This window comes from Thamnophis sirtalis, unplaced genomic scaffold (assembly GCF_051295495.1).
Source record: "Thamnophis sirtalis isolate CommonGarterSnake01/CBP01778 unplaced genomic scaffold, rThaSir2_p1.2 scaffold_10, whole genome shotgun sequence".
Classification (NCBI taxonomy): domain Eukaryota; kingdom Metazoa; phylum Chordata; class Lepidosauria; order Squamata; family Natricidae; genus Thamnophis; species Thamnophis sirtalis.
In genome coordinates, this window is record NW_028261390.1 from 68,548,977 (window position 1) to 68,562,721 (window position 13,745).

General features: G+C 44.3%; 1 protein-coding gene across 1 annotated transcript in view; it reads left to right on the top strand.

The window, feature by feature from the left end:
• Window positions 1–1,310: 1,310 nt before the first annotated feature.
• The window catches only part of DTHD1 (death domain containing 1), a 33,757-nt gene continuing 21,322 nt past the window's right edge, over window positions 1,311–13,745 (top strand). Inside the window, exons 1-3 of the mRNA XM_087724799.1 lie at window positions 1,311–1,609; window positions 8,393–9,143; window positions 13,120–13,450. Coding sequence (XP_087580925.1) covers window positions 1,348–1,609; window positions 8,393–9,143; window positions 13,120–13,450 — 1,344 coding nt within the window. The 5' untranslated portion in view covers window positions 1,311–1,347. The remainder of the gene's footprint in view (window positions 1,610–8,392; window positions 9,144–13,119; window positions 13,451–13,745) is intronic.

The window sequence follows — 13,745 nt, forward strand, 5'->3', positions numbered from 1 at the left end:
CCGAGGTGGCGCAGTGGTTAAGGTGCAGTACTGCAGGCCACTTCAGCTGACTGTTATCTGCAGTTCAGCGGTTCTAATCTCACCGGCTCAAGGTTGACTCAGCCTTCCATCCTTCCGAGGCGGGTGAAATGAGGACCCAGACTGTGGGGGCGATACGCTGACTCTGTAAACCGCTTAGAGAGGGCTGAAAGCCCTATGAAGCGGTATATAAGTCTAACTGCTATTGCTATTGCTATAATGATCTTCTTCTGGTATGTTGGCAATCAGGTTGTCAATCCTATTTTTATCAATAGCCGTGCAAAAAAGTTCTGCCAATCACCTCCACTAGACCAATTAGATCCAACAGACTAGGCCTCCTCCGAATTCCATCCGCCGGCCAATGTCGACTGGCGACTACCCGGAGGAGAGCCTTCTCTGTGGCTGCTCCGACCCTCTGGAACGAACTCCCCGTGGAGATTCGTACCCTCACCCTCCAAGCCTTCCGCATAGCCCTTAAAACCTGGCTGTTCCGACAGGCCTGGGGCTAAAGCTTCGTCGCCCCCTTTCGAATGGTATGATTGTTGCGTTTTTTAACTATGTACTGTTCTGTGTTGTTGTTAACTGTCTGTATCCCCCTTTCCCTTCTTTAAGTTGTGAGCCGCCCTGAGTCCCCTTAGGGAAAAGGGCGGCATACAAATGAAATAAAACTCGAAACTCGAAAACTCGAAACTATTGAGTTTTGTCCAAACCAGTCCATTAGATTTCGAAGCCATGATCTTCTTCTTCTGCCTGGATCTCATTTGCCTTCAATTTTTCCCTGGATAATTAAATGAAGTATGGTGTATTTTTCTGGGTATCGCATCCCACGTCCCAAAATATTCTAACTTTCGCTTTTTAATGGTTTTGATGATTTCCCTTGGCTTTCCAATATCTGTCCCAATATCTCAGGGGTTGCCCCAAAGAAGAGGGAGTCAAGCTATTCTCCAAAGCACCTGAGGGCAGGACAAGAAGCAATGGGTGGAAACTCATCAAGGAGAGAAGCAACTTAGAACTGAGGAGACATTTCCTGACAGGGAGAACAATTCATCAGTGGAACAGAAGTTGCCTCCAGAAGCACATCCTTACCTGTAAACAAATCCAAGCCTTACTACCCCGAGCTGCATTCTGACAAAGCCACACCCATTTGTCACCTAGTAACTCTTTGCCATCAACAGCAGTTCGATATTTCCTTGCCAAGAGGACTTCTGTCCAGAACTGGTTGGAAAGAACAGAAAGGTTTTAATTTGGTCTCAATGTAAAAGGAGGAGGAGGAGGGGAAGGGGGGAAAAAGCAATTCGCTATTATTTTTAAGAATTTATCAAGGAAGCTATGGAAACCATCATCAGCCACCCAGATCAAATTTTGGAGGAGATCCAGCATTACAATATGAAGTTAAAGAAATATATTCTGAAAGGGAGTGATCGGGACGGCGAGAAGCTTATGGAAGGTCCATCAAAATTAACTCCGCTCCTTCTGGTTTTGGTCAAAACTCTTAGTCAACAATTGGAGTTCACGACTGAAGTTCTCCAAAATACCTACCAGTTGTTGAATATAGTCTATGATGAAGGTCAAAAAGAGGCATCTTGTCCAGGTAAGTAATTCTAGATTTGTCAACCAGGAGTATGGTTCAATGTTGCATTTTGAGTACGTCTATGAATCAAAGGGCTCAGTGGCTAAGACGCTAAGCTTGTCAGTCAGAAAGGTCGGCAGCTCAGCAGTTTGAATCCCTAGTGCCGCATAATGGAGTGAGCTCCCGTGACTTGTCCCAGCTTCTGCCAACCTAGCAGTTCGAAAGCATGTAAAAATGCAAGTAGAAAAATTGGAACCAACTTTGGTGGGAAGGTAACAGCGTTCCGTGCGCCTTTGGCGTTTAGTCATGCCGGCCACATGACCACGGAGATGTCTTTGGACAGCGCTGGCTCTTCGGCTTTGAAACGGAGATGAGCACCGCCCCCTAGAGTTGGGAACGACCAACACATATGTGCGAGGGGAACCTTTGCCTTTTTATGAATCAAAGCTCTGACAGGTTCTTAGTTAAATATATAGCGTTTTTCCTTCTCTTGGCTTCAGCCTAGGCGGTCTTCTTCTACATGATTTGTGGAATACAGGTGACTGAGCTAAATGTTTATGTTGCTAAGTGAGAAGTTTGTTCAGTGAGTTTTGCCCCATATTTTAGGACTTTCCTTGTCACATTTGTTCAGGGAATCACTCCACAACTAAGCCAAAAATTAATGTTGAAAATTTTGTCCCTTTCTCACTACTTTTCTTGTGGCGTTTGCGAAGTGAATTGCTCCAGTTGTAAAATGAATTGAGCATCAAACTTCTGTTGCTAAGCGAGACGTATGTTAAGTGAATTTCACCCCATATTGCGATCTTTCTTGCCACCGTTGGTAAGTGGATCACTGTGGTTGTTGAGTGAGTAACCCAGTTATTAAGTGAATCTGGCTTTTCCCGTTGACTTTGCTCGTCAGAAGGTCTCAAAAGGAACCCCCGGGATGCTGCAATCGTCATAAATCTGAACCACTTGCCAAGCATCCGAATTTAAATCACGTGGCTATGGGGATGCTTGTAATGGTCATAAGTGTGAGAAACGGTTATAAGCCTCATTTTTTGGTGCCGTTGTAAGTTCGAATGGTCACTAAGAGAACTATTGTAATTCGAGGACTACCTGTATATAGAGTTGAGAGGAGAAACCATTAAAAACATATAAAGTTAGTATGTTAGCTAGGCAATTTGCTAAACCGATTCCATAGCATTTCAAAATTCAAAATGAATGTCCAAAATATTTATCTCTGCCATCGGTTTCTACTCCAATTCTCCAAACTTTATTTCCATCCACAGATATTAGCGAGCAATCACAATTAACCCCCCAAGGTGTTTCTATTGATTTCTATCAGATCAAGTAGTTTTTAAAGGAGAAAAACCCATAGAGATGTTAGGTATGGCCTATTTTAGGGAAAACATTGAATTCCTAAGAAAGCAAAGACCCCAGTCAGCCAAATGCCAAAGTGAATTTGTGATTGCTCACTTACAAAAAAGATCTTTGATAACTATGATGATGGTGGTGATGATGATGACGATGTGGTTAATCTTTGGTGAGATTCACAGCCTTTGGGGCTGGTTGGTAGCTCAACAGCTCGAGTCCTAACCAAGGACCTAGGAACTGTTAAGGTAACGTCGGAGGATATAAGCTGTTCCAAGTAGGGTGGCTTTTTTGTAGAATCAGAATGTTCAAGTCCGATAAATTTAGAATTTCCAAATAGCAAGGTAGCCCTTTGGGTATTGCTCCAAGGGCTCCGATTACAATCGGGACAACACTCGATTTCTTTTTCCACATTCACTCAACTTCAATTTGCAAGTCCTGGTACTTTGTGATTTTTTTCTTGATGCTTATCTTCAATCCGCGCATCACCAGGTATTGCAATGTCAACGAACCAAACTTTTTTTCTTTTCAACTATTGTTATGTCGGGTGTGCTGTAGGTCAAGTGCCTGTCAGTCTGAATTCTGAAATACCACAAGATCATGACTTTTTCTAGAAGGCCTCCAAGATCCCTTCCAACTCTATAATTCTATTCTTAAGTCTATCTACATCCAAGGAGTCTATTTGCATCAATAGCCAGCAGATGGCACTGAAGGACATCAAACTTGGTTTTCTCCTTATTTTACTGGAGCTTAGCATCTGCTATCCAGGCAAGTTTTTCGGTCTTTCTTTTATCAGGAACCCTGATAAAAGAATAAAAATACAGTGTCTGGGACGATAGGCATGTTAGTGCACTTATGCATTCCCCCTCTACTAAGCACTTAAGTTGGAGACTGATAGACTCCCCAAGTTATTGGATTTGATTGGATTTATTACATTTATATGCTGCCCTTTTCCCCGAAGGGGACTCAGGGCGGCTCACAATTCAAGTCAGGGAAGGGGGTACAGACAGGGGATAAAAAGATGAACATAACAATACACAATTTAAAAACACACAACAACCATACCATTCGAGGAGGGGGGCAAAAGCTCTTTAGCCCCAGGCCTGTCGGAACAGCCAGGTTTTAAGGGCTTTGCGGAAGGCCTGGAGGGTGGTGTGGGTTTGAATCTCCACGGGGAGCTCGTTCCAGAGGGTTGGAGCAGCCACAGAGAAGGCTCTCCTCCGGGTAGTCGCCAGTCGGCATTGGCCGGCGGATGGAATTCGGAGGAGGCCTAATCTGTGGGATCTGATCGGTCTATTGGAGGTAATTGGCAGCAGGCGGTCTCTCAAGTTATGTCTACTAGAGCAAATAAAATTACAATCACAAATCTCCTGGATCATCAAACTAACACATTTTCAAACTTTCAGCTCACTGGCCTTTAAAAAAAACAACCGAAAACTCCTTTACAGTGTATTTAAAAATAATCTTACATTTAACACCCAAAAAGAACTTAAGAATTTATAAAAGGAGTAAGAGAGATGTACATTTACCATTGTACATAAATGGTAAAGAGGTGGAGGAGGCTGGTAGTTTTAAATTTCTGGGCATTTATATCTCAGAGGAATGAGATATATCAGAGGAATAATATCTCAGAGGAATGAATGCTAACATGCTTGTGAAGAAGGGACAGAAGAGGTTGTACTTCCTGAGAATGCTCAGGAGGATAAATCTATCTCAGCATCTACTTCTGTCCTACTATCGCAGCACCATTGAGAGTGTCCTGACATACGGCATCCTTGCGTGGTATGGGAGCAGCTCTGCCACAGACAAAAATGCTCTACAGAGAATCTTTAAAACTGCCCAGAATATCACCGGGCTCCAGCAACCAGCCCTGGATGACATCTTCCCATCTCGCTGTTTGAGGAAGTTGCACAACATTTCTCAGGGACTCTTCCCATCTTGCTGTTGAAAGAAATGTCCTTCTGGGTTCGGCTCCAAGTGGGGAAAAAGACACTGGCGACATGGAGGCTGCTTGTAAAGATGGTTTATTGTTGGACAGGGCCACATGGCTTGAGCCCTGAGCAGAAAAGGTGACCACATGCTTCAATGTAGGTGGAGAAGAAGAGAAGGGCTGAGGAAGGGGCTTGCTAGGCTTTTTATACCCTGTTTAGTCCCACCTCTCTGTTTCCCGTTCCTGTGTAAGAAATGTATTCTGATTGGTTGTCAGACTCCCATGGCGCCACGCAGGGGGCTACTCTCTAGGCTGTGATGAGTTCTCAGATGCCTTGTGGTCAGTTGAGTATATTATCATGCCTTTCTGTAGCTGCTGGTGAAGTCTTTATTATGTAAAGTGGGCTAGCCTGGCTAGTCTTAATGGCCCATTAACTGGGGATGGGCAGAAAGCTACAGGCAACTATTCTGTCTTTTAAAACATGTTTCTTTTCACATCCAGAGAAATATTCTGCCTTTTCAATATTCCCTAGGATATTTCATTTTTCTGGGAGAGGGCTGGATGATAACTTCCCACACTACTTACAATCTTTTTGGACTGTTGCCTTCTGGCAGAAGACACAGAACCATTAAAACTCGGACCACGCGTCTTCTGAATAGTTTTTAATCCCAGGGCTATAACTGCCCTCAACAATGAACTAAATTTGTGTAATGGTGAGAAGCTGAGTTTAATGTGTATGAATAATGTAAACTGCTCATTATGGGACTAAGAAACTCCAGATAGTTTATGTTTAACATTAGTAATAACTTAAACTGTTTAAAATTTGGGTAACAGTAAGAAGCTGAGCTCAATGTTGAGATATTTTAGATGCTATACCGTGTATGGGCTCTGGGAAGTCGGGGGGGGGGGAGGGAAGGGAGGTGGGATTCTGGGGGGAGGGGGGGAAGGGGGGAAATACAATATGTGTTAAATTCTAAAGTACATGATTCCACTTGTATACTGTGGCTTTTTAATGTTAGTGTTAAAATAGAACAAGCTGAATATATTGGAAGGTAATAGAAGTACACCGACGGGAGGAGTTGAGTGAAAGAAGAAGGAGAGTGGAGAGGGTGAGAGAGAGGAGGAAGAGAAGGGAGGGAGGGAATGGATTAAGAGAGGGAGTGATAGAGGGGGGGAAGTAGGTAGTAGAGGGGTATGTAAGAAGGAAGAATGAAAGTTGGAGGGGGTTGAAAGAGGGTGTATGGTGGGCCAAGGAGGTATATTGGGTTTGTATTGTAGAGGGCATTTTCTATATAAGTGAGGGCTGTGTTTATTATTCAACGTTATATGCCCCGGTTATGCACAGTAAACATGTGATTGTATAGAATGGAATGGAAATAATTTTTTTTAAAAAAAACAACAATGAACTAAAGTGAATTGTTGGATAGCACTACTTAATCTGTTGTGTGGGTGCTCGGGTGGTTTAGGGGTGGGGAATTTTTGCTGGGTGGAAGGGGGGTGTTTGGGGATTGTTATGTGTGTTGGGCCTGCTCTCTGGGTGTCATGTGAATTTCGTTGTATGGGTATACTGTGTATAGATGAAATAATAAGAAAGGTTATGGACTGTGCCGAAATGGATAAACTAACGAAAGAAATCCAGGGAAAGGAAGAATCAGAATTCTTTACCAGATATGGGATAAATGGTATAGGTGGATGGAGGAAAGAAACAAAAATCAATGAAAGAATATAACAACGCTCAAAAATAATAGTTACGAGTAAAATAAGAGGGTTAAGAATGGTGAAATCTAAATGAAATACGATAGAAGGGGAAATAATATAAGGTGAGCCGTATCGATTGATGATTGCTAATATAAAAAAACAGGAAGTTCCTGTCCGCACTGTATTGTATAAATGTGGTATAAGTCTAATTTTTGTGTGTGTGTATTTTATATGTTTGTTAATAAAAATCTTTTTTTAAAAAAAGTACAATGACAATAAAGTAATAAAGTGTTGCCTTCCTTTTAGCAGTAAAATTAATTGTTGTATTTTTTTTTAAGGCGGATGAGGCAAAATATCTGCCACCTCCTCTCCCAGGACACCCCTCCCCCAAAGGCATATATTGTACCATAAACACCAAGTTACCTCAAGAAGCCCCCTACCCATTTATTAATGCTCTCAATATCTGGAGGCTTCATGATCAATGGCTCTGTTTAGTCTCTGCCTGAGGAGGAGGAATTTGGCAAACACCCAACTTTCTGAGACACAGACAGAGGAAAGATTAGCATAGGAGTCTTTCCAGAGGCTGTCAAAACATTTCTTACCATTTAATTGCAAAGTGAAGGTTTCGGGGCACTGCAGTTTCTGCCTTTGGTTGTAAATTCGGAGAAGGGAAGGTTGGTTATTGAGCCCGCTTGAAAGAGGCTTATTGGGGGAGGAAGGGCCTTCAAAATAACCTTTGAGGATCAGGGAGGGGGAAGGCAGGAGTGAACTTTCAAATTAGGATGAACCTGGAATAGACTTGGGGGGAGACCTAATTTCAAAATTAGATAGATAGGTAGATAGATAGATAGATAGATAGATAGATAGATAGATAGATAGATAGATAGATAGATAGATAGATAGATAGATAGACAGACAGACAGACAGACAGACAGACAGACAGACAGACAGACAGACAGACAGACAGACAGACAGACAGACATGAATGAATGTATGGAGAAAGAGAAATGATAGGTAGGTAGGCAGGCAGGCAGGCAGATAGACAGACAGATATGAATGTATGGAGAGAGAGAGAGATGATAGATAGAAAGATAGAGAAATGATAGAAAGCTAGAGAAATGATAGATAGATAGAGAAATAGATAGATAGATAGATAGATAGATAGATAGATAGATAGATAGATAGATAGATAATGGGTGGGTGGGTGGGTGGATGGATGGATGGGTGGATGGATGGATGGGCGGGCGGGCAGGCAGGCAGACAGACAGACAGATATGAATGTATGGAGAGAGAGAGATGATAGATAGAAAGATAGAGAAAAGATGATAGATAGATAGATAGATAGATAGATAGATAGATAGATAGATAGATAGATAGATAGATAGATAGGCAAGCAGGCAGACAGGCAGACAGACAGACAGACAGACAGATATGAATGTATGGAGAGAGAGAGATGATAGGTAGAAAGATAGAGAAATGATAGATAGATAGACAGACAGACAGACACAGACAGACACAGACAGACATGGAGATAAATAGATGATAGATAGATAGATAGATAGATAGATAGATAGATAGATAGATAGATAGATAGATAGATATGATAGAGAGAGAAAGATGATAAATAAATACAGAGAGATATAATTAGAAAGATAGAGAAATGATGGATAGATAGATAGATAGATAGATAGATAGATAGATAGATAGATAGATAGATAGATAGATAGATAGATAGGGTTAGATAGACAGACAGACAGACAGACAGACAGACAGCTTTTGAAAAAGGAATTGCTCCTAAAAGCTCCTTGTGTTTTCTCTTGCAGAATGGAAAGGCCTGGTAAGGTGGCTTCAGGGATTAAGCACGCATCTGTTACATCTGGTCGAAGATCTTGGACAGTCTGAAAATGAGCTGCTTGGGAAACCCCATGATGAGCAACACAGCCCAGACAGGTCCATGAATTCTCAGAGTGATGGCCGGAAGGAGGAAGTAAATACGCCGTTACACGGCTCTACGAGTCCGCTCCCTGCTCCGCCTCCCTCTCCACATGGAGAAGAAAATGGGAGCAGGTTGGAGGAAAAGCAGTTGGCGAAGTTGGTTCCCTTCCAGGAAAAAGAATCGGAAAAGGAAGAGGAAGGGCCAGTGCTTGTAAACCGTGAAAATCCCAAGAAATCAGAAGAACTCTGTCCGGCGCAGAAGAACCTCAGTGAAAAAGATTCGTACTCAGAGGATTCATCCACTGAGAAAATCCATGAAAACCTCATTTGGGAAGACGGCGGGAAAACTACGGTGTCCCCAAATCCAGAAGAGGTCGGTGTAGAACATCTTCAGATGATGCCTGCTGAAGAAACACAGAGAGAGATCAAAGGAACCTTGGACGAGACAAAACGTGAGACTTGCAACCTACTAAAGAAATTGGAGACTATAAACGGGGATTTCGATCCAAAGCTGAGGAATGATGGAATTGGCCAACGCCTGGAAGAAAGTTCTGGAAGATCAGAAGATCCGCAGGAAAGCCGCTCTGCTGTCATGTGGATTGAGAAGATGGAGGAAGAGAAGGATGAATGCAGCAAAGAGTAAGAGGAAAAAGTCTTCTTTGTATTCTGGGCCTGGGTGATACAGGGAACATTTATGTAGTTGTGGCCCTCCAGCTGAGCTGGCAACAGAGTCGGACAGTGGGGAGGTTGGGGAGGAACATGGGCCAGTCCTGGAGTCTGGGGAAGGCTCTGAGGAGGGCTCTGTGTCGGAGGCAGAGAGGGGGCCAGAGCCCTATGCCAGTTATCAGCTGCCTTCAGAGTCAGACATCAGTGAGGCAGAGGAACAACTGGAGCCTGTTCCCAGCGTGCGCGCATGCGCAGAGCTGCCAGAAGAAAAAAACAGCTAAGAAATCAGGGTCGACTTGGGAATAAAGCCACAGGTGGATGGTGAATGGCCCCTCCCATAGTAAATAAAAGAGGAGCGAAAGGGAAGTGGGCTTTTGCAGGAAACAATTCGTTCCTTCCGTCATTAAGATTCATTTCAGGAGTGTGAAGATCTGTCCCTGAATCTCAGAGACTCTGTGCCAGAGGTGGGTTCCTACCAGTTCGCACCAGTTCAGTAGAACCGGTTCGTCAAATCTACCGAACCGGTTAGAAGAGGTTCCACCAGTGGACCCGGAAAGCAGGCCACACCTACAGAAGAGGTTCCAAAAATTTTTGAAACCCACCACACACACACACACACACACACACACAGACTCACACAGAGAAAGAGAAAGAGAAAGAAAGGAAGAAAGAAAAAAGAAAGAAAGAAAAACTGAGAGAGAGATGAAAGAGAGACAAAAGGAAGGAGGGAGAGAGAGAGAGAGAGAGAGAGGAGAGAAAACACATGGGCAGCAAGCCACTCCCACCAGGTCACATGGCCAGCAAGCTACTCCCACAAAGGAGGCAACACCCACAGACTAGGTTCGAAAAATTTTTGAAACCCACCACTGCTCTCTGCCCAGTCTTTCCTTGCACAGCACCTCATTTGGAAAACATTTACATGGAAGCTTTCCAAAATAGATAAGGTCTGTGGTCATAACTTCACCTTTGAAAGACTGTTTACCAGGCCTTTGCTAAATGTGAAGGAGAGGAATTCACATTCCTTTAATAAAAGGGGTTTTGTCGGGACCATGAATCTGCTTTGAGCTTTTTGGGGAAGCCGAGATCAGAACAGTAGCTATGTTGCAACAAAGGTGGGAAAAACTCACAGAACCACTGTCTTGCTTAGCAATGGATATTTTGGATTCAGTTGAGGTCATAAGTTGAGAACAACTACCTGCTACCATTTCATAAACTATCAGAGGAGGTCACCCATTTTGTTGCTAGTTGCAAAGTTGTGTCCGCCCCATCGTGACCCCATGGACAACGTTCCTCCAGGCCTTCCTCTCCTCTACCATCCTCTGGGGTCCATTTAAGCTCACGCCAGTGGTGGGTTTCAAAAAATTTTCAAACCTACTCTGTGGGTGTGGCCTCCTTTGTGGGAGTGGCTTGCCGGCCATGTGACCTGGTGGGAGTGGCTTGCCAGCCATGTGTTTTCCCTCTCTCTCTCTCTCTCTCTCTCTCTCTCTCTCTCTCTCTCTCTCTCTCTCTTTTTTTTTTTTTCTTTCCTTCCTTTTGTCTCTCTGTCCCTTTTTTCTTTTTTCTTTCATATCTCTCACTTATTCTTTCTTTTTTTCTTTCTTTCTTCCTTTATTTCCCTTTCTCTTTCTCTCTGTGTGTGAGTCTGTCTGTCTGTGTGTGTGTGTGTGTGTGTGTGTGTGTATGTGTGTCTTTGCCTCTCTCTCCCTCCCTCCCTCCCTCCCTCCCTCTGTGTCTCTCTCTATATGATTCTCTCTCTGTGTCTGTCTGTCTGTCTATCTGTCTGTCTCTGTCTCTCTCTGTATCTCTCTCCTCCAGTGGTGGGTTTCAAAATTTTTTGGAACCTCTTCTGTAGGTGTGGCCTGCTTTCCAGGTCCACTGGTGGAACCTCTTCTAACCGGTTCGGTAGATTTGATGAACCGGTTCTACTGAATAGGTGCGAACTGGTAGGAACCCACCTCTGGCTCACGCCGACTGCTTTGGTGACTCCATCCAGCCCCCTCCTTCTCTGCCGTCCCCTTCTTCTTCTTCTGCCCTCCATCGTTCCCAGAATGAGGCTCTTCTCCAGGGAGTCCTTCCTTCTCATCAGGTGGCCAAAGTCCTTGAGTTTCCTCTTCAGGATCTGGCCTTCTAAAAAAAAATCTCTGTGTTGGGGAAAAAAAATAGCTCTGCAGGAAAATGTTTACGAAGCAAAATATGGGCAGCCGAATCAGTTCTGATCTAAATTGTTGCTTTGGGCTGTAAATCCATAGAAAAACAACATGGAAATAAGTTTCATGAGGGACGAAACTTATTGTAGTGCTTTCCTTTCCAAGCCACTCATCAAGAGAAATCGATTCGAAAAATTAAAATATGGATTCAGCCCAAATCACTCGAGGGGAGAAAAAAAACGGCATCATCCCCCCCCCCCCCTAGAAGATTTTCTTAAGGAAAGGAACTCATAATATTTAGAAGCCCCAGCTAGACTGCAATTTAAGGCAGCCCATTATCTTATTACCGTTGCATAAAATACCAAAATAAAAAAAAAACCAACCCTTGTCATTACCTGGAATAAAATCAATTTCCCTTTAACGATTTTGTAAATTTATAACAAAGCTGGCTAATTGGATTATATTTCATCCAGATGATACTTAACATTTTAATAGGGTTTTTCAACGGACTTGCATTCCCAGGTAGCCGGTATTTATAGTCCTGCAGATAAGGCTGAGTAAGAAAAGGATAAGAGGCACAATCGTGGGTATTCCTTGCTTCTGTAAACAAGGCAAGTGGGGGGTGTCTTCATTGGTGAGCTTCCATCAGAAGTAAGTGATGCTACGAGGCCACACAAGGGACCTCATCGAAGTAAAACCAGTCACCTCTTCCTGAGGTCAAGCTGTGGTCCTCACTGCTGGAAAGATTTAATGCCCTTCCTCAAGTAGTTACAAATAATTATTTCAGGGCAGTGATGGCTAACCGTGTGCGAGACCCCCATGCTCCCCCCTGAGTTTCCAGCCCCCACCCACCACCCATGCCTAGTAGGCCTCCCTGCAGCCTACTGTGACCAAAAAGGGCTGCAGGGGAGGCACCGCACCCCTCCCTGTGCCCTGTTTTGGGCCCACTAGAACTAAGGAAAAATTTTGTTCTGACCCAGCTCCCCAAACACAACGAACCCTCTGTATTCTAAATCAATGATTCCTTTATTCAGAAAGCCAGCACCCCCGGCAAAAAGCTTCTCTCTCAACGCAGGCTAACAAGTCCATCCAGCAGGGAGATGAATAGTTGTCTGCCACACCTATTCATCTCTGCCCCCTGCCTTTTATCCCCAGAGCTAGGGTGGGACTTCCCTAGCAGCATGGCTCTTCCGTCCCAAGGACCAGCCCATAGGTTTCTACTGCTCTCCTCTCCTCTGCCTTCTGTGCATCAGGCACTGGACCCAGCTGTTCCTCCTCTTCCTCATTAGCCACCTCCAGACCTGGGGGCTGTTGACTCTCCATCTGAGGGCTGAGAGATGGTGCAGGTTCTGCCTCTGTCTCTCTCTCTCTCTCTCTCTCTCTCTCTCTCTTCCAGCTCCATTCCCTCTTCCCCCTCGAAGCTCTTAGGTTGCCTTGATGCTGTCCCTGACTCCCACACCACGACCACCACCACCACCACCACCACCACCTCCTCCTCCTCCTCCTCCTCCTCCTCCTCCTCCTCCTCCTCCTCCTCCTCCTCCTCCTCTGATTCACCTGCTGTAGGGGCCGGCGGCCGATAGGCCACAACAAATTTCCTGACAGTGAGAACAATTCAACTATGGAACAGGTTGTCGTGAGATACCATGGATGCACCATCACTGGCGGTTTTCAAGAAGAGATTAGATGGCCATTTGTCAAGTCTTCACCTCAAACGGGTGCGGGGAGGTATGGACTAAAGGACCTCCAAGTTGCTATTCTGTATTCCATCAATTTTTTTTCACACTATTTCTTGGCTATAGATTTTTCATGGAAGCAAATGAACTGGGGGAACCTGAACTATCGTGTAGCGTGATAGCCCCTCGCGGCGTTCTGGAACATCTCACCGTCACCGTCGTCAATGATTTAAGTCCCTTCGTTGTGAATGAGTCCGAAGAACTTGTCAGCAACGTCATATCTGTAGAATGTTCCTTGGTGGGTCAACTCAACATTGCTCCCATCAGCATCGCAATGCCGTTTAATTCCCGCTACAGAGGAATGTACAAAGACGTAATGGTGAAAGTGAGTGACATGAACTTCCAGTCCATTTACTTAACTCCCACCTCTTTGGAAGGACATCAAGGCAGCCAGAAGGTGAGTGAACACTTTGAAACAGAATAGAATTAAACAGAGTAGAGTAGAGTAGAGTAGAGTAGAGTAGAGTAGAGTAGAGTAGAGCAGAGCAGAGCAGAGCAGAGCAGAGCAGAGCAGAGCAGAGCAGAGCAGTGTTTCTCAACCTTGGCAACTTGAAGATGTCCGGACTTCAACTTCCAGAATTCCCCAGCCAGCATTTGCTGGCTGGGGGATTCTGGGAGTTGAAGTCCGGACATCTTCAAGTTGCCAAGGTTGAAACAGAATAGAATTAAACAGAGTAGAGTAGAGTAGAGTA